At 43.6% G+C, this 20813-nt stretch overlaps 1 protein-coding gene across 2 annotated transcripts; it reads left to right on the top strand.

Moving 5' to 3' along the window:
* The first annotated feature begins 123 nt into the window (after positions 1-123).
* LOC130190604 (proto-oncogene vav-like) lies at positions 124-20560 on the top strand. Of its 2 annotated transcripts, XM_056410108.1 has the most exons (29): positions 124-212; positions 667-762; positions 844-960; positions 3030-3146; positions 9135-9199; positions 9475-9540; positions 9872-9980; positions 10523-10618; positions 10726-10794; positions 10894-10997; positions 11104-11203; positions 11492-11587; positions 11935-12003; positions 12099-12185; positions 12477-12562; positions 12705-12840; positions 12928-13037; positions 14430-14531; positions 14602-14696; positions 14797-14819; positions 14992-15028; positions 15610-15746; positions 16347-16412; positions 16641-16672; positions 17761-17871; positions 18769-18856; positions 19240-19381; positions 19541-19692; positions 20360-20560. In XM_056410108.1, the coding sequence occupies exons 2-29, from the start codon at positions 676-678 to the stop codon at positions 20411-20413; spliced, it is 2553 nt and encodes an 850-aa protein (XP_056266083.1). In that variant the 5' UTR covers positions 124-212; positions 667-675; the 3' UTR covers positions 20414-20560. The 2 variants fall into 2 exon arrangements, with proteins under 2 accessions (XP_056266083.1, XP_056266084.1); XM_056410109.1 differs by lacking the exon at positions 3030-3146.
* Positions 20561-20813: the final 253 nt, after the last annotated feature.

Below are 20813 nucleotides of genomic sequence, written 5' to 3'. Positions count from 1 at the left end.
CAGTGCTGTGTGTCTGCATGTGTGTGAATGTGAGGGTGCGTCAGAAGAAAAAGGAAGTTGCGGGATGAAGTTAAAAGAATACGACACAGTGCAGCGCTGCAGAACACCCACCACGGAAGAGAGGCAGAAACGAGAGCGCCGAAGTCTGACAATGAGTTAGTGAAAGGAGAACTTTGTGGCGGCAGACGGAGAACTAAGAGGAGAAACCGAAGGTAAGAGCTGATTGTTGTCCAACGCAATTTATTAGTTTCTCTCGTGGAGTTGGGCCTTTTTTGTGGGTTATTCTACGAAGTTTCAAGAGGGCCGCCTCAATATTTCACTGAAAAGGCCGAGAGAGGAGCGACTGGAGGCCAACTGATGTGCTACTGATTGGGTTTACGACTCAATACATCATCAATAACCTTCATATCCAGGTTCCAGTTTACTGAGGATTATAGAAGTTTAACCCTCTCAGTGAGATTCAGTGTGAACTCACTCGGATGATCTAAAGAAGCTTTCTGTTCCTGGCTTCCTGTGAAGTTAACTCTTCTCTGAATGCCAAGTAGAGAGTTAACTTGATCTTGGATGACTGCTGGACGTGGTTCAGAGGGACAGTGATCCCGTGGCGGTGGTGTCCCTGTGAGAATGTGTCCGGATAGTCAATCAATCGAGCGATCTGTCCCTCAGAACACCAAGATGGAGTTGTGGCGGCAGTGCGCGATGTGGTTGATCGACTGTCGAGTTCTTCCTGAGAACCACCGGGTCACGTGGGACGGCGCCAAGGTAAATTCAGTGCACGCGCCTGCACCTGAGCACACGTCATTTCGCGGTTCCTCGGTCTGATCGTGCGTGTGCGTGTGCCAGGTGTGCGACCTGGCTCAGGCGCTGAGAGACGGCGTGCTGCTGTGCCAGTTACTCAACAACCTGCTGCCTCAGGCCGTCAACCTGAGAGAGATCAACCTGCGCCCGCAGATGTCCCAGGTAACACACACACACACACACACACACACCTGTTCCTGATCCATTTCCATAGCGAGTGTAGGCGCAGAAATTGAGAAGGGGATGATGAGGATGATGATGATGATGAAGAAGAAGATGAGGATGAAAAACTGAAGAAGAGAAACAGCTGAACAGTACTCGAAATCTATACTGTTAAACTTTAAAAGGCTTGTTTTCTAAAAACAAATAAAAAGGAGCTTGCCGGTAAACTTTTAAATTCGTTTCGAGTTCAGGAGATACGAATCTGCACCTTTAAAAGCTCAGCTAATGATCTATAAGCTATTATATCTGAACAGTTGCTGTCGCCATGGCAACTTCTCTCTGCCAAGAAACAACCCCACAATAAAAGGCTAATTTTCCTATTTGCAGTTTCTTTTCTTTTCTTTTTCTGTCCCGATCAAACAAAGAAGACGCATGTTGCGTGAGCTTCGGAGAGCCACGCTAACGGCTTCAAGTCGTTATGCTAAGCTAAGATAAGCTCATTGAACAGATCAGACACTGCAAGATGTAATGAGTTGAGCTTTGGGCGTGCTGGTAGGCGGAGTATGTTACCGTTGAGCGGAACTGAGCTAGCTGTTTCCCCCCGTTTCCAGTCTTTGTGCTAAGCTAAGCTAACCGCCTCATATTTAGAGCAAAATATGAGAGACAGGAGCACCCAGAGGGAAGTCCTTGATCATGTGTGTGTGTGTATGTGTGTTTGCGTGTGTGTGTGTGTGTGTGTGTGTGTGTGCGACTGTGCGTGGTTGGGTGTGTGGGTGTATGTGTGTGTGTGTGGAGAAACTTTGGGAAATCCTATGAGTTCAAGAGTGGTTAAGAAACTTCCGGTGATTAACAGAAGACGGGAGTCCACTCTGACGCCTACACACACTCACACACACACACACTCACACACACACACACACACACACACACACACACACACACTCACACACACACACACACACACACTTGGTGATGTTACACAAGTAGAGGATCTTCCCTGTGCTGTTGCAACACTGGTGCAGGGATATGCCCCTGTGTGCTCTCCTGACTGCAGCAGTATCAGTTAGAACTCAACGTTTCCCCTTTTCTCAAATAAGAGTTCCGCATTTCCCACTGCTGAACAGACGGAGACACAGAAGTGAGCGAGAGAGAGAGAGAGAGAGAGAGAGAGCGAGAGAGAGAGCGAGAGAGAGCGAGAGCGAGCGAGAGCGAGAGAGAGAGAGGCCTCAGGAAGTTATGTACAACGTGTAGCCGACATGGTGGTCTGACACACCGTGGTTTCTTCTGGAGATATATAGTGCATGTTGGTTCTGAAATAAATAAGGCCTTCCTCTTGCTTCTTCTCAGAATGAGAAGAGAAGAGTTCACAGCTCTTCGTCTTTCTGTGGCCCGTGTGGCTGAGCAGTGTTCATGTACGCGTCGTGCACCTGTTATACTTAGTATCCATGTGTGAGAAAGCGAGGAGCTTGCAAAGCTCCACAATATAAATATATATATTTAGCAAGTCTGGATGGAATCTGAATGTTTGACGTGATGTGTAACTCCGGTTTTCTCTCCCTGTCTGTGTTCCGGCTTCACGTTCACATCCTATTTGTTCGTAACGCCACTTTATTTGTCTTTTTTAATGTTCCGTCTAGTTTGTAGTTGTCAAGAAATTGTGTGTGTGTGTGTCTGTGTGTGTGTGTGTGTGTTTATGCTGAATGTTGCCACAGGTGTTCCTGTAATATTGTTGTCAGCCACCATTTTTGTATGTCTTTTTTACCGCCCGCCGTGTATGACATTTTAAACATACGTTCATGTACCCCAGAGGATGAATCCGACTCACTTTGGTGATCACCTGACTTTGCTTCTACTGGACAGAATATTCAGTACATACATTTATGGTGTTAACTACTGTGTAATGTGTACAATACTTTAGTTTATGACAACCTGCAATATAACTGACATTTCCACAGAAGCTCTGGCTGGCGTTACGTTTGTTTAGTCGACTCTGGACAGATTGTAGTTTATAAATGTTCTGTGGATCAACTAACTATAAGTAAAGTAACGTTTGTGTTTTGTTTTTTTAGTTCCTGTGCCTGAAGAACATCCGGACGTTTCTTGGAGTTTGTCAGCAGAAGTTTCATCTGAAAAAGAGTGAACTGTTTGAGGCCTTCGACCTGTTCGATGTTCGAGACTTCGCGAAGGTATCGCAGCTGCTCGTGTTCCCACATCAGTCCTCCATCAGCGTAGAGCACAGTAACGTATGGGGAACACACGGGGCCCTCTTACTGGCCAGAAGCCAGACGCGTGGACAGAGTCCCGACGCCTCGCTGCAGCTTGCAGACGCCCTCAAAGCCTGACAGGAAGTACTTTGCTGATTCTCTCATTGAAGCGGCCGAGTGAACGAATGAATTCAGTAGTCTGCGGTTTTCTTTCACTTTTGCTGCAGCACAGCTGCTGAGTGTGAACAATAGGACATCCAAAATGTGCACTTGTTGGATTTCCATGTACGAATAAGAGGAAGCAAAGTTTTCAAGCACAAAATGTGTCAGGAGGTGGACTTCAACTTGTTACAGTTGTTGTCCAATTCTGCATGGTGTGGTGGTGAACAGCAGGATTTACAGTGGGAAAACAAAGTTTTAAAGTAGTATTAACGAACTGAAAATATGCCACTATAATTTCAAGGTGCTAAATGTGATACAGCAACAACAACAGTGTTCATCGGGTTGACCTGAGGCTGCCGTGGTGATGGGCGCTACGCTCCCCCTGCAAGCTGCAGCCGCCGTGTGAGTGCAGAGCGGCGGCGTTAGCTAACCACATGCACTCACATGAACGTGCATGCACACACATGCACTCACATGCACTCAGATGCACTCACATGCACTCACATGCACTCACATGAACGTGCATGCACACACATGCACACACATGCACTCACATGAACGTGCATGCACTCACATGAACGTGCATGCACACACATGCACTCACATGCACTCACATGAACATGCATGCACACACATGCACTCAGATGCACTCACATGAACGTGCATGCACACACATGCACTCACATGCACTCATATGAACATGCATGCACACACACGCACTCACATGCACTCACATGAACGTGCATGCACACACATGCACTCACATGCACTCATATGAACGTGCATGCACTCACATGCACTCACATGAACGTGCATGCACACACATGCAATCACATGCACTCACATGAATGTGCATGCACGCACATGCACTCATATGCACTCACATGAACGTGCATGCACACACATGCACTCACATGCACTCACATGAACGTGCATGCACACACATGCACACACATGCACTCACATGCAATCACATGCACACACATGCACTCATATGCACTCACATGCACTCACATGAACGTGCATGCACACACATGCACTCAGATGCACTCACATGAACGTGCATGCACACACATGCACACACATGCACTCACATGAACATGCATGCACACACATGCACTCATATGCACTCACATGCACTCACATGAATGTGCATGCACACACATGCACTCACATGCACTCAGATGCACTCACATGAACGTGCATGCACACACATGCACACACATGCATACACATGCACTCACATGCACTCATATGCACACACATGCACTCACATGCACTCACATGCACTCATATGCACTCACATGCACTCACATGCACACACATGCACTCACATGCACTCATATGCACACACATGCACACACATGCACTCACATGCACTCAGAATCAGAATCAGAATCAGAAACAGTTTTATTGCCAGGAATGTTTACACAAACGAGGAATTTTTTTTGGTGGAAGGTGCAACATTTGGACATGACAAACAAACAACAATCAACACGACAGAAAGACAACAAGTAATGTGAAAGTGTTTGGGTGTGTGCTTCAAGTGGTGTGTTTTAGTTAAAAGTGTATGTTACGCGTGGCGTGTGTTTAAGTTAAAGTGCATGCAAATAAAGTGGCATGTGTGTGGAGGAGGCCTCAAGTTAAAGTGCATGTTAAAGTGACGTGTGTGGAGGAGGGAAGAAGAAGGAGGAGGGAGGAGGAGGAAGAGGAAGGAGCGGGAAGAAGGAGGAGAGAGGAAGGTGGAAGAAGAGGTGGTAGTCCTGGGGGTGACAGTCAGTCAGTCCGGGTTCCATTGATGAGCCCGACTGCCGACGGGAAAAAACTTTGGTGTGGCGGGTGGTCTTTGTCATGATGGACCGCAGCCTCCTCCCGAGGAGGGACTCGAACAGGAGTGTCCAGGGTGGGAGGGTCAGCGACAATCTTTCTGGCCCGCTTCAGTGACCTGGAAGTGAACAGGACCTGGAGGGAAGGCAGATTGCAGCCGATAACCCTCTCGGCCGAGCGGATGATGCTCTGCAGCCTGCGCTTGTCTTTGGCCGTGGCTGCAGGGTGCCAGACGGTGATGGAGGAGCAGATGATGGACTCAACGATGGCCGTGTAGAACTGTACCATCATTCTCCCTGGCAGGTTGAATTTCCTCAGCTGCCTCAGGAAGAACATCCTCTGCTGGGCCTTCTTGGTGATGGAGCCGATGTTCAGCTCCCACTTGAGGTCCTGGGTGATGATGGAGCCCAGGAAGCGGACGGACTCCACAGCGACGGGGAGTCACACAGGATGAGAGGGCGGGTGGGGCTGCATTCCTCCTGAAATCCACAACCATCTCCACTGTCTTTAGAGCGTTGAGCTCCAGGTTGTTCTGGCTGCACCAGGTCACCAGGTGGTCAGTCTCCCACCTGTGCGCGGTCTCGTCCCCACCAGAGATGAGCCCAATGAGGGTGGTGTCATCCGCGAACTTTAGGAGCTTGACGGACTGGTGACTGGAGGTGCAGCTGTTGGTGTACAGGGAGAACAGCAGAGGGGAAAGAACACAGCCTTGGGGGGAACCTGTGCTGGTGGTCCGGGAGCCTGAGACGTGTTTCCCCAGCCTCACGTGCTGCTTCCTGTCGGTCAGGAAGTCTGTGATCCACCTGCAGGTGGAGTCCGCGACGGGCAGCTGGGAGAGCTTGTCCTGCAACAGGGACGGATGATTGTATTGAAAGCAGAGCTGAAGTCCACAAACAGGATCCTGGCGAGGTTCCTGGGGAGTCCAGATGCTGGAGGATGTAGTGAAGGGCCATGTTGACTGCATCGTCTACAGACCTGTTGGCTCTGTAGGCGAACTGCAGGGGGTCCAGGAGTGGGTCGGTGATGGTCTTGAGGTGTGACAGGACCAAGCGTTCAAGGGACTTCATGACCACAGAGGCCAGGCGGAGGGGCCTGTAGTCATGGTGTCCTGTGTTCTTGGGTTTTTGGGACGGGATGATGGTGCAGTCCTTGAAGCAGGCTGGAACGTGGCATGTCTCCAGGGAGGTGTTGAAGATGTCGGTGAACACCGGAGACAGCTGGTCAGCACAGTGCTTCAGGGTGGAGGGGGAGACGGAGTCCGGGCCCGCTGCTTTGCGGGGTTCTGCTTTTAAACAGCCTGTTGACGCCTCTCCAGGATGACGAGGTCGTCGCTGAGTTGATGGAGGGTGCTCCAGAGGTGTGAGCCCTGATGGGCTGGGGGAGGGTGGGCTGATGGTCTGTGGCTTGTTGATGGGGCTGTGGGGGATTGTCTCAGGACTGCTCCATTGTCTTTCAAAGCGGCAGTAGAACTCATTGAGCTCGTCTGCCAGAAGCACATTGTTCATGGAGTGGGGTGATTTGGGCTTGTAGTTGGTGATCTGCCTGAGCCCTCTCCAGACAGAAGCAGAGTCGTTTGCTGAGAGCTGCTGTTGCAGTTTCTCAGAGTACAGTCGTTTAGCATCTCTCACCGCCTTGCTAAACCTGTATTTGGACTCTGTGTACAGGTCCTTGTCCCCACTCCTGAATGCCTGGTCCTTCTGCAGTCTTAGCTTCCTGAGCTCCGCTGTGAACCAGGGTTTGTCGTTGTTATAACTCACCCTGGAGCTGGATGGAATACAGCTGTCCTCACAGAAGCTGATGTAGGAAGTTACAGCCTCTGTGTACTCATCCAGGCTGTTGGTAGCAGTCCTGAAGACATCCCAGTCAGTACAGTCCAAGCACGCCCAGGTCCTCCAGAGCCTCACTGGTCCACTTCTTGAACTTCCTCACCACAGGTTTGCAGAGCTTTAGTCTCTGCCTGTATGAGGGAATCAGATGAACCATGACGTGGTCAGAGTTTCCCAGTGCAGCTCGAGGGACGGCGTGATAGGCCCTGCTGATTGTTGTGTAGCAGTGGTCCAGAATGCTCTTCTCTGGTAGGGCATTTAATTAACTGTCTATATTTAGGAGTTCGTGGCTGAGGTTTCCTTTGTTAAAATCCCGAGTACAATAACTAAAGAGTCCGGGAAGGTCCGCCCACACACCGTATCTGTTCAGCGAGGGTCTGTTGTGCCTCGTGCACGTTTCGCGCGGCATGTAAACTCCGCCAGGATGAATGAAGCGAACTCACGTGGGAGTAGAAGGGTTTGCAGTGAATGATAAAGATTCCAGGTCCGGCGAACAGTGCTGTAGAATCACCGCTACGTCGCTGCACCAGCCGTTGTTGAGGTAAAGCAGATTCCTCCACCCTTTGCTTTTCCGGAGAGCTCCGTGACCCGGTCCGCCGGAACAGCTGGAAGCCAGCGAGCTGGAGCGCAGAATCTGGTATCGATCCACTTAGCCATGATTCCGTAAAGCACAGGACAGAGGATGAGGAGAAGTCTCTGTCTCTCCCCACCAGCAGCTGGAGTTCGTCCAGTTTGTTGCACAGTGAGCGGACGTTGAGAGAAATATGCCCGCAGCGCTGTACGAGATCCCGTTTCCGTAGCCGCACAAGCGCCCTGAGCATTTCCTCTCCGGCGTCTCACCGCTGCGAAGGTGAGCACACCTTTTACAAAAATGTCCAGTAACTCCACAGAAGTTAAAAACGTTGGAAATAAATCCGCTGGAGTTGTTCCCCTGATGTTCATGAGCTCTTCTCTGGTGAAAGAGCTCCGGGAATCACAGCAGAAAACAGTATTTAAGACGAAAACAACAAAAAACATCGCGCACCAACGCACCGAGGCGGCCGTCCGCGGCGCCATCAGTATCACATGCACACACATGCACTCATATGCACTCACATGCACACACATGAAACAAGTTTTTTTGCTGCTATATTCATGCTCTGAATATGATATAGAGAACCTTTAAAGTGTTGCATTAAAAAATGAATTGAAGTAGTCCGGTACACTTTCCTCCAGAAGTACAAGTTTCTATTTTTGCGATCTCACAAACACAAATAATGGTGCTTTTTTACTACGATTTCAAGATGTGTCGACGGATGTTGTTTGAGCTCTTTATTGTTTTGTGCTCAACAATGAGTGTTTCCAGTCTGTATGCTAAGCTAAGCTAATCAGAGACGTACACGTTTAGCTTCTGTGGAAACCTTTCTCTTACACATCTTTTAGGATATACAACCCCCACCCTTCTAATGAAACATAAAAGCGTGAGGCTGATGCCAATCTTCTCATCTAACTCTTATCTAATAAGTGCATATGACAAAATGTCTTCTTTTTTAGTCTGGTAATCAGATGGCAGTACGAATGTAAACCATATTCAAATATTTCTTCCCCCTCTAAACGTCTTCTTCAGACTTCTCAATTATTTCCTCTTATCGCTGTCTTGAATAAAATTAGAAATCAGAAGGAAACTGTTCAGCAGCACTGACCGAGAAATATATTCTCTCCTTTGGACAGCATGTTTATTTCTTCTCCCCAAAAGTGTCTTCTTCTTTTACTTTTTTTTCCTGAAAAATAACCTTAGTTCGGGAGGCAGCTTTTTAATTGTCATGTGTTTCAACTCCTCCGGAAGTTAAATGTGACTTTGTGAAGGGAGAAGTTATAAAACATTTACAATCACAAAACACCAAGTCCTGACGGACTGTGCGACGTCGTTGAGTTTATTTTCTGATCACATCTCTCATGAAATTGGTTATCTCATATCAGTCATCATGATGCTGCACTTCTCACTCCAGCAGCAGTCGAGTGTTAAAACGAGAGTGACACCAGGTCGGAGGAGAAATATTCAGCGTCGATGTTTAAAAAGTGTGAAAGTCTCTAGCAGAATGTCTCTCTCTGTTCACAACATATTGACTCTGTGTCTGTCTGTGTGTGTGTGTGTGTGTGTGTGTGTGTGTGGCAGGTCATAGACACTTTGTCCATCCTCTCTCATTTGTCCATTGCTACTACACAAGGAAGACGACTCCAGTAAGTAACTTCCTCCTTTGTTACGAAATCAAAGTGTTGATGCTTTTTTTTTTTACTGACACCTTACTTTTTAGCATTCATAAGCAGTATTAATAAATAGTACATTAACTTGCGTTTATATGGAGACGTTCTAGTCTTCCGACCACTCAAAGCAACGCACACACACACACACACACACACAATTGGTCCCCACGGTGTGAGTGATGTGTCAGTTGGTGATATAGGAACATTCATTAATAAAAGGTCCGTATCCCTCCCCTCCTCTCCCCCTGCAGGCCTTTCCCTTCGGAAGGATGCACTCCTGATGACGAGATCTACAGCGGCCTGTCCGACCTCATAGAGTAAGGCATTACAATAATAACACAACTCACTACACTTATCACGTGCAATATGTGACATATTATTACTATCTGTAATTTAAAACTGTATTCGAAACTGTACATATTAGCACTTTTCTTCATCGTGTACATATCCTTCTGAATAGTGTTTTCTTTAATATTTTGTATTTTTTCTTTCTTATTATTAGTGTTATTTCTAAACTGTTGACTCGGGGAGCCCTGCACTAGATTTCCAATGATTCTGGACTGGTGGTCGAGGCACAAATGGCAAAATAAAACCTTGAATCTTAAATAAAACCTTGCATCTTATGACGTTGTGTATCGTGTGCATCAGCGACCCGGTGGACGGGGACGATGACTTGTACGAGTTTGTGGAGGACGAGGACAATGAAGGAGACGAGATCTATGAAGACTTGATGAGGAGGGACGAACAATCTGAAACTGTGAGTGAAACTCAGATTAAGAGGAAGGATCCGTCTTTGACCCACAGTTCCACATCCAGGGCCCGGCCTCGGTCTGATGATCCAAATGAGAGCCTTCCAACAATTGTGGCCTATAACCCCATAAAATTAAGCTTTTATTTGCACCGTAATAAGTACAATTACTCTGGGATTTGCGAGATTAGAGAACAATTTGAAAATAAAAACAATTTTGTGTTGCAGAAATATGACGAATAAAAGCACATGCAGGATATGAGACACTGTGGTTGCTCGTGTAAATGAGGCGTCAGGAGAGTAATAAATAAAAGGACCTCAAAGGGGAATATGGCAGTATTTGATCAAATATGTTGGACTGTTGTTTTGTGAAATTGCCAACAAGCTGGCATCAAGAAAATATTGACCAATATGAATGAAAAAAGTCTTAATGCGACAAGTGATGTCCTTTTTATAGGGAACATGTGTAAAGATTAATGTCAAAACTATCCTCTTGTCGGGCTCTTCGTGCTTAATGTGCGTCTTGTGTGTGTGTGTGTGTGTGTGTGCAGCAGCAGAAGGTCGCGGTAGACCAACGTGAGTGCTGCCTGCAGGAGATCCGACAGACGGAAGAGAAATACTCCGATACACTGCAATCTATATTACAGGTGTGCACACGCATGTACAAAGGCACTCACACACACACACACACACACACACACACATACATACATTTAAAGGCAAAGTGACAACCGTGTCTTCTATATGTGTGCAGCACTTTATGAAGCCTCTTCAAAGGTTTCTCCAGGCTTCTGACATGGAGAGTATCTTCATCAACATAAAGGTACGGGAGATTATGATTTTTAATACACACGTGGTCACGTGGACAGTTCAAGTTTACCTTCACGTATTTATCAGCCTTCTTCTTCTTCTTCTTCTGTAGGATTTGGCAGACACCCATCACAATTTGTTGGAGGAGGTCCGGAGCTCCATCCTGGATGACGGAGCAAAGAACCTGCACCAGGTGTTCCTGAAGTACAAGGAGAGGTACACAACACACACACACACACATGTTCTTCTCTTCTTCTCTGTAGTACAGTTACACTAGGAATACATGTATGTTATAATATGTTATAATATATGTCCCCCCCAGGCTCTTGCTGTACGGTCGTTACTGCAGTCAGGTGGAACATGCGACCAAACACCTGGACAAGCTTTCCAAAACGAGGGAGGACATCCGAATGAAGCTGGAGGTGAGGAGGAGAGGAACGCTGGTAACGAGAGGCGCAGAGCAGAAGATGTGTCCTTTCTTTGAACCTTTAGATTCAGCCTGAACTACAGTCGCAATGAGAGGTGACAGATATTACAACTTCATAAGTTAAAATACTTTTGGTTTGGTTGAGGAAGGTCTGCTGCACAACGTCCTCTAAACACCAATGGGCTTGACTGCAGAGGTCGCTCTCTGTCTCTTTCTCTCTCTCTCTTGCTATCTCTCTCTCTTTTTCTCACACACACTATCTCTCTCTCTCTCTCTCTTTCAGGAGTGTTCGAACCGGGCAAATAGTCGACGTTTTACTCTCAGGGATTTACTCATGGTCCCTATGCAGAGGATCCTCAAATATCCTCTGATGTTGCAGGTATGTTTGTACAAGGGTGTGTGTGTGTGTGTGTGTGTGTGTGTGGCAGTGATGTAAGTGCTTAAGTACACATTTGAGAAGGTAGTCTTTTGTTTTCAGGTCCCTTTATTGGTCTAGTCCACATTTCAGCTTTAGTTACTTTTGAAATTGAGAAATGTAACAAGCTTTCCAATCAAATAATTAGGAAATAATCAGCAGATTAATCCATGATAGAAATAATCAGGAGCTGCAGTCTCCACCTCAACCAACAACTACAGTAAAACCCTGTTTTTAAAATAATGTATGAATTATAATCATTTGCTGATATAATATAAAATCCTTTCTTCTTGTTTATGCTGTGCCTGCAGGAGCTGATGAAGCACACCACCGACCCGACAGACAAGGATAACCTCCGCACAGCCCTCGACGCCATGAGAGTCAGTGTGTTCACGTCAACCGCCGGCCTTCACTTAGGATTTATATTATTTATATTTAATGATAAACACTCATCGGCGCGTGTCCGTGTTTGCAGGACTTGGCGCAGTGTGTGAACGAAGTGAAGCGAGACAACGAGATCATCAAGCAGATCACCAGCTTCCAGTTGTCCATAGAAAACATGGTGAGGGGTCACATGATCGACTCTTCATCCAGTCAACATAGTGCACTTTTTTAACTTTTTAAAGTGTGTTTGTCTCTTTTGTCCGACATAAAGTGAGTCATAATAGTGATATAAAGTGATAAAGGTAAAGTAAACAACAACAACAACAAAGAACAATTAGACAACATATCATTTATAAATTAAGATGTATTAACACATTTACGTTCGTAAAATGTAGCAGTCAGATGTGTTATTCTTTTATTTCATATTTTATTTCATATCCCCCCCCCCCCATATGCTCTCCTCCATCAGACTCAGTCTCTCGCTTTCTACGGTCGGCCCAAGATCGACGGAGAGCTGAAGATCTGCAGCCCGGAGAAGAAGTCCAAACAGGACAGGTGTGTGTGTGTGTGTTTGTGTGTGTGTGTGTGTGTAGTTTTTGTGTGTGTGCGTGTGTGTGTGTAGTTTGTGTGTCGGTGTCTATCTCTCATGTGTTAATGCCCTCTGTCTGACCTCTGACCTCTGCGGGTTCTTCGGCAGGTACGCGTTCCTCTTCGACAAGGCCATGTTCATCTGTAAGAAGAAGAGCGGAGAGACGTTCGAGCTCAAGGAGATCATTGAGCTGCAGTTCTACCAGATACGAGACGAAACCGCAGGAGAAAAGGACAACAAGAAGGTCTCTCTCTCTCTCTCTCTCTCTACCGTGTAGCAGACGTGTGTAGCCCGTGTGTCCGGCTCTAACGGGGTGTGTGTTTGTGAACAGTGGTCCTATTTGTTCCTGCTGCTGGACTGCAACGGGCGCTGTGGCTACGACGTGTTCTTCAAAACCAGAGAGCTGAAGAGGAAATGGCTGGAACAGTTTGAGATGGCTCTGTGAGTTATAAATACACACACTCAATTATGGCATGTAATCAGAATAAAGGGAAAACTTTTGAGGAGTCATTTAGTACTTTAGCCTCCGATGATGTGTCGTTTTGGAGATGCTTAGTGATTGGACAGTCTTCTATAATCAATATGTTTACAGTAATAATGGATGAAATGAACACGTGTAACGTGAACACAGAAGTATAGATAGATAGATAGATAGATATATACTTTATTAATCCCCAAGGGGAAATTTGTCATCACAGTAGCAGCACCAATAAACTAAACAAACGAGAATAAAATATAAAATATAAAATATAAAAAACAGGGATGAAAGATATAGATGTATACAAGTAAAATATAAAATACAAAATGAAGTATATATATATGTATATAAAATGAAACATATATGTATATATACAGGACTGTCTCAGAAAATTAGAATATTGTGATGAAGTTCTTTATTTTCTGTAATGCAATTAAAAAAACAAAAATGTCATGCATTCTGGATTCATTACAAATCAACTGAAATATTGCAAGCCTTTTATTCTGATTTATTGCTGATTATGGCTTACAGCTTAAGAAAACTCAAATATCCTATCTCTAAATATTAGAATATCATGAAAAAGTATACTAGTAGGGTATTAAACAAATCACTTGAATTGTCTAATTAACTCAAACACCTGCAAGGGTTTCCTGAGCCTTGACAAACACTCAGCTGTTATAAATCTTTTTTTTTACTTGGTCTGAGGAAATATTAAAATTTTATGAGATAGGATTTTAGAGTTTTCTTAAGCTGTAAGCCATAATCAGCAATATTAAAAGAATAAAAGGCTTGCAATATTTCAGTTGATTTGTAATGAATCCAGAATGCATGACATTTTTGTTTTTTTAATTGCATTACAGAAAATAAAGAACTTTATCACAATATTCTAATTTTCTGAGACAGTCCTGTATATATACACACACACTAACAAATATAATACAATGACACCAGACGTAAGATATCTCCCTCAGGAGTTGAGATCTGACGGACCAAAAACAGTTTGAAGTTAGTCAAATATTGCATTATCTCCATTATCAGTGCGTGTGAATCCCCTCAGAATAGAAACAGAGGTGAATTGGGGGTGAAGCTCGCTGCTGTTGACTGACACTGACTTGCAAAATCTGAGCTGCATGGCCATGTGCTGCGTCTCTGATGGTTGCGCAACACTATAGGAAATGTACATGTTGTGTAGATTTCTGCTGCTGCTGCTGCTGCTGCTGGTGTCTTCAGTCTCAGGAATACCAAAGCGATGCTTCCTTGGCAGAGGGCAACAATAAAACGTTTTACTTTCTTGAAACCAGCTCTGTGAACCCCCGTCCAAAAGCTGTTAAAACCGTTGTACTTCTTGTCTGCAGGTCGAATATGTGTCCCGATAACGCCACGGCCAACAACCACGACTTCCAGATGCACTGCTTCGAGGAAACCGCCTCCTGCAAGGCCTGCTCGATGCTCTTGAGGTACTTCGACTAACTCTCGCAGCTCTCATTTCTTTTCCCCCATTTGAATCTCTCCGTCTGTCTTCTGCAGAGGGATCTTTTTCCAGGGCTATCGCTGCACTCGCTGTAAAATGGCTGCACATAAAGAGTGTTTGGGAAGAGTGCCTGTCTGCGGACGAAACCCAGGTCTATATATATGTGTGTGTGTGTGTGTGTGTGTGTTCAGTATTTCTAATTATCGTAATTATCACTTCTCTCAAATTAAAATGGCTCCTCTATATTGCAGATCATGCTGGGACTCTGAGGAAGGTATTTGCATTCATCGTTGACATTGTGGAAGTTTTATTTTATCCGGGTCGAGGTGGTGAATAAGCCCGAGTTGGACTTCTTTCCCCTCCCGGCACAATATTTCACACGTTCATTTTAATGCCGCTTTAATATTTATTCCTCCAATTGGGTTTTTGTCTTTTGTTCCTTTCAGAATAAAACACAGAGGTCCTCTGGACATTCCGGCGTTGGTGAGAAACATTTTATCTTCAATTTTAACTCCCTAGAGACGTTTAAAATTGAGGCCTTTTTATTAATTATTTTAATCGTTTGATGAATATGACGCAACCAAATTCTCACAGAAATGGGAGGGTGATGCATGCAATGAAGAAGACCACTCGCAGTGGGCTTGCAGAGATTCAATAAGACATATTACATATATTATATTATATATTATTATTTTATCTTTTATATTATAAGCTCCATATGGCCCCTGTTACCTTTCAAAAAATATATTGAATATTATCTATTGTTATCTTGAATATTGGTGTAGAGTGGGAAACAGACCTGGGGTCTCATTTCCACGACTTCCGGGGGTGCAATCGGATTTTCTGGAGTCGCATAACTCGATCTGTCATATGTCACATGTCACATGTCTTCACATGACGGATTTGTTTCCCTTTTTTGTTCTGAAATATAAAAGATATAATGTTTTTTATACATTTTTTTGATAGATGTGTTATGTTATGTTTCCTCTCCAAAACAACCTCCTTCATGTTTCCTTGAAGGTCTTGCAAAATCTCAACGTCTCCTCTTCCTCTTCCTCACTCAGAATTTCCCAAGATGGAGGTGTGTCAAGAGTACTACGGCCTGCCTCCGCCCCCCGTGGGCTTCGGCCAACCGCTCCACCTCTCCAAAGGTGACATCGTTGAGCTGACCCGGGCGGATGCTGACATGACGTGGTGGGAGGTAGCGTTAAAAAAAAAAACGCACGCATACACACTGTCACATGGGGGTGGGGGGGGGTGATGTCACACCTTATTCAGTTGTGTGTTCAGGCCCTGCTGCTTCCTGTGGTTCTGGTGTCGGTGTGAAATGCTTTGCTCTCTTTCAGTCTCTTTTTTGTCATTTTCCTCTCTGTATCTCGTTCCACTTCCTCCCTCCAGGCGCTCGTTGTTATTTGTATTAATGCTCTAATGTGCACCCGCTGCTGTGATCCTGAAATTCCTCCACTGTGGGACTAATAAAGGATTATCTTATCTTATCTTTATTTATTTATTTAACCTCCTTAATGCTGGTTAATATGGCAGCGTCCATAAACACTACATAAAAAGACAGATGACTATGGAAGCCCATTTCCAGCAGTAAAAGAAGAAAGAAAGAAGATAAAAATGGAGCTGTGGTGTTAAAATATCCCCATGATTACTCATAATTATGAGAAAGAAAGTCGACATTATGGGTGGTGATTTGTTCAGAAGTTACTTGATCTTATTATTCATGTGTCTGTCGCGTTGACTGCTGGGTGTCGCCGGTGCAGACACGTGATTGGCTGTTGTGTGTGTCACTCAGGGAAGGAACCTGACAGTCGGTCACATGGGATGGTTCCCCAGCCAAAAGGTGCAGCCCTACATCTCCGTGAGTACGAAAAGCACGAGGCGACATGAGCTCCTGAATGAAGTGCTGTAAAAAAAAAAAAAAACTTTTAATTTTATTTCTAATAAAGCAAAGTTTTCATAGAGCTGAGCACAAGAAAACAAACAAATGGCAGGCATGTTCAGTTAAGGTGGTATTTGAAGTTAACATCCAAGTGACTGCAGCCCTGTGTTTGAAGTCTGCCCTCTGTGTGATCTCACCCTTTCCCAGAGGCTGACCTCTGACCTGTCGGGCTTCAGCTGGTGAGTATCAACAAGAAGTCGGTCCCATGACTTGCTCACCAAACCTCGTTAACCTCATGGCTGTAATTCTTCCCGTAATGCAGGAAATAATTATTAAGACCACAGAGCTGATGCAGAAAACCCAAAGAGCCACAATAGCAGAACTAGATAATTAAATGCTTTTAAATGACATCTGCGTCTTCACAAGCTGTTTATATATATATTATTATTTTTATTTTATTTCATTCATTGTTATTTGTTTCAGTCCTCTTGAGTTGATGAATAACTAAAGATGAATTCATACATCCAAAACTGCTTTAACCAGTAACATATAGGCTGATATTTACACATCTGGAGTATTCTCACAAGTGTTTACTTTTATTCTAACGCAAACATTTTTCAAATAGCCCTTGAGGTGGAGGAGATACACTCTTTTTTTAGTTTGCGTATCTTTTTTTCGAGCAAAAGCCTAAAAAAAGCTGGGGTTAAAAAGGTTAAGTATCCATGTAGTTGATTTAAAATGAGTTACTTTAGTGCCGCCTGGTGGCAACATCAGATATGACACTGGAATAAAACTAAAAAACTAAGTTACTTTCTGATCGCTAAAAACTGCAGCAGTCAACTTCATGAAAATGAAAAAAACACTTTAGTTAAAGTATCCCTACTTACATTTATAATCAGTCCATAAATAGTTAATACATATTGTATAACATAGTTGTAAGTATAAGTATTTGTTACTCTGTCAACAACTACAAGTGGAGGTTGGTGGATGAAGAGATAATGAGCAATAATAGAGAATAATACCGTTTTAATGATATGTTTATTAATAATAATATATAATAATAATAATGTTCATGTCTATATGAGGAAGTTAGAAATAATATTATATCAGCAAACAGTAACATTATACTGTGTTATTAACTACTGCTCATGTATTTTTACCCTTGAAATCCTAAATAAAGTAATTTAAATGTAAGTGCTCAAAAAACTTTAAAGTGAAACATTGTAACTTTTATTAAAACAGAAACGTTTGCTATTTATTTTATTTGTACTGTTCAGACTCTTGCTTTAAGCACTTAATAAGGTTCTGATCCTCAATGTGCTTGAAGGTTTGCAGGGAACATGGACAGAACCGCCGCCAAGAACCTGTTGACGTCCCGGTCCGATGGAACATTCCTCGTGCGGCAGAAAAGTGGAGGAGAGTTTGCGATCAGCATCAAGTAAGCCTTCGCAGGTTTATCGCTTCAGAACATTTTATCTTGAGGAATGTTTATTTTCTGTCTCCAGATTCGAGATCAAGATGGCTTGATATTAGATTAAAACTGGGCTAAATGTTGTTAAAAAGTGACGTTTTATTTTAGACGTTGTGGTTATTTATAATATTGTTGAAACAGCTTTTAAATGACTATATTTTATCGTGAAGACGGTCATACTGTGTTGCTTCATGTTAAAATGCTGTTGAAACAAGTGTAGCGATTCTCTTAAATTAAATAATCATTTTCCAGCACTATAGAACTATAACAATGTACGTCTTTTTCCGTCTAAAATTTTAATTAATATAATATATTTTGATTTTTAACAGCTATTTGAAGACATTGCCCTCTGATAATGGTTTTTTTTACACTTGTCTGACATTTTAAAGACCAAATAATTAATGGAAGAAAAGAATCTTCAGTTTAATTGCTAATGAAAGTGATTGTTGGTCGCAGCCAACAGCTGTTTGTAAACCAGATGTCTAAAGTTTTAAATCACACACCTGATGCATGTTGACCTTCACATGACCAAAGTCATGCTGACTCAGTGATGTTGAATGATGACTTCACGAAACGCCTGAGAGCTCGGGTATCACTTCCTCTCAAAGACGGGACGATACATCCTCTCCCACAAAGAACTAGTACCTCATAAACATAAACCCGCTCTCATATGAAAGCCACTTCTCTTTGCGGAAGTTGAAAAGTTTTCCTTCTTTTTTCGAGGACATCAAACTAAACTATAAGCACGATTCAAATAATTCAAATACCCCAAACACTGAACTTTGCCTTTTTAATGTTATTGATCTTAGAGCTCCCACTTGACTACATTCTCTTTCATTCACAACCTTCTTTTTATTCTTCCAGGTTCAACATGGACGTCCGACACATTAAGGTCACGTCCACCGAGTGCCTGTACCGCATCAATGAAAAGAAAGCCTTCAAGGGTTTAGTCGTGAGTTTAAGAAGAAACACACTAAAACTGCACTTTTACGCTACAAGTTATTCCCTCCTGTCAAACTGCATCCATCCTCTGCTTGACCTCCTTGACCTCTTTTAAATCATCTTAAAAACACATTTTTCTTTACGTGCTTTCACAGGGTTTACCTGAATAGAATACATTCTCTTTGACATTCATCCGAATGATTATTTTAATGATTTTATATTGTTTAATTTTGATTAATATCAAATGTTTCTTATTTAGCCAATGTTGTATAACTTTTAAACTATTCTAAATAGTCTTTTGCTACCTTTATTTTGAAAAATGCCATACAAATAAAGCGTATTATGATTATTTGTACCCCTCATCCTCTTCTGTCTCCTTTTTCCCGGCGGTAGGAGATGATTGAGTTCTACCAGCTGAACTCTCTGAAGGAATACTTTAAGGATGTGGACACCACGCTGTGCACGCCTTACAAACAACCCGAGCAAAGCAACCCGCCGAACAACACGCCGCACGCCACGCCAAACGCAACACGAGGTAACATCCCTGTCACCTCCAACTATTACGGCCTACGGGTGGTATCGATCTTCTGATCGATCTCGGCAATATATCGAATAAAGTCGATGTCCCCCATCAAATGCTCTAATATTCTCTGAAGCTCATCTGTGTTGCAACGTTGGCCCTTTTCCTTGACAGGAGGCGGCAAGAAGAGTTTCGGCGTGGTGAGGGCCCGGTATGACTTCTCTGCCCGGGACCGCTCGGAGCTGTCGCTGAGGGAAGGAGACACGATCAAGATCCTGACCAAGAAAGGCCAAAGTGGTTGGTGGAAAGGAGAAGTGTACGGCCGGGTGAGGACAATGCAAACACAAAAAATAACTCGAAAAAAATATCCTCATAATCTCAATAATGTAAAAGCGTTTTGTTTTTGTTATCTGTATTGCCTCTACTATGTAGGTACACACACAAAAATCACTAAATATAATTTTTAATTATTCAAAAAACAAAGAAATAAGTTAGAATTGTTAATTGTTGTTCACATTTAAAATAAATAAATAAAGAACCACAAATAAATAAGAATAACATAGAATATGATCGTCCGCTTTATGTTTTGTTTGTTTTTTGTTCAATAAATCTAAAGAAAACACTTTTAATCTCTAGATTACTGCCTATTAGTCTTATTATTGCCATTTTTATAACAATTACTCATATACTGTAAGCCTGAATAAGTAGATTTATTATTTTTGAACAAAGGTTAAATGTTATTTCACAAGTTTCAAAAAGTGCCCCTAATTTCTTTTTAATTTCCCCTGGATTTCAGTCAGTGGGGGGAACAATTGCCCCCTAAGAAATATGTAAATGTCCTACCCTTCCCCAGAATATAATGCGGTTTGCTGCAGCAGAACACACTGACGCACACACTGGATCACACTATCCTCCTGGTGGAAATAAATAAATAAAATGAACATACAGGTTTTGAGTCAGCTGGTGTTAACCTGCACTGCCCCTTTGTTCCAGGTGGGGTTCTTTCCAGCCAACTACGTGGAGGAGGACTACTCTGAATACTGCTGATGGAGACGTACAGACCCAAACGGATTGTGTGGAGGTCCCTGTGATACCCGACTTCCATCGATTGCATGAAGCCATATGCACCAGTGTGGCTGTTAGCTGTGATCTAATGACTGGCTAGTGATGTGAATACAAGTGTTGTCCAGCTGATCTGATGAATGCCTGGTTCATGTCGTACAACTAATTAGGGGGAGAGAAAAAAAAAAAGGTGCGCTCAAACTCTTTCCACCACACATTTCAACACAACGGGCATTAATGTGCTATATCCACCATCTTGGTACCCGGCTAAAGGTATTTTTTAATTCAATTCAGTTTATATTGTATCGCCCATTATCACAAATTTGCCTCAGAGGGCTTTACAATCTGTACACATACGACATCCCTGACCTTTGACCTCACATCG

This window comes from Pseudoliparis swirei, chromosome 24 (genome assembly GCF_029220125.1).
Source record: "Pseudoliparis swirei isolate HS2019 ecotype Mariana Trench chromosome 24, NWPU_hadal_v1, whole genome shotgun sequence".
Lineage (NCBI taxonomy): Eukaryota > Metazoa > Chordata > Actinopteri > Perciformes > Liparidae > Pseudoliparis > Pseudoliparis swirei.
The sequence above is the reverse complement of the archived record's forward strand: the minus strand, read 5'-3'. Positions and strand labels throughout refer to the sequence as shown.

Bases quoted from the DNA above. Each gene is read 5' to 3' on its own strand.
- LOC130190604 (XM_056410108.1), top strand. From the start codon at position 676: ATGGAGTTGTGGCGGCAGTGCGCGATGTGGTTGATCGACTGTCGAGTT. The intron at 12,186-12,476 runs GTGAGGGGTCAC...CTCCTCCATCAG, and splicing joins AGTTGTCCATAGAAAACATG to ACTCAGTCTCTCGCTTTCTA. The intron at 14,820-14,991 runs GTATTTGCATTC...TGTTCCTTTCAG, and splicing joins ATGCTGGGACTCTGAGGAAG to AATAAAACACAGAGGTCCTC.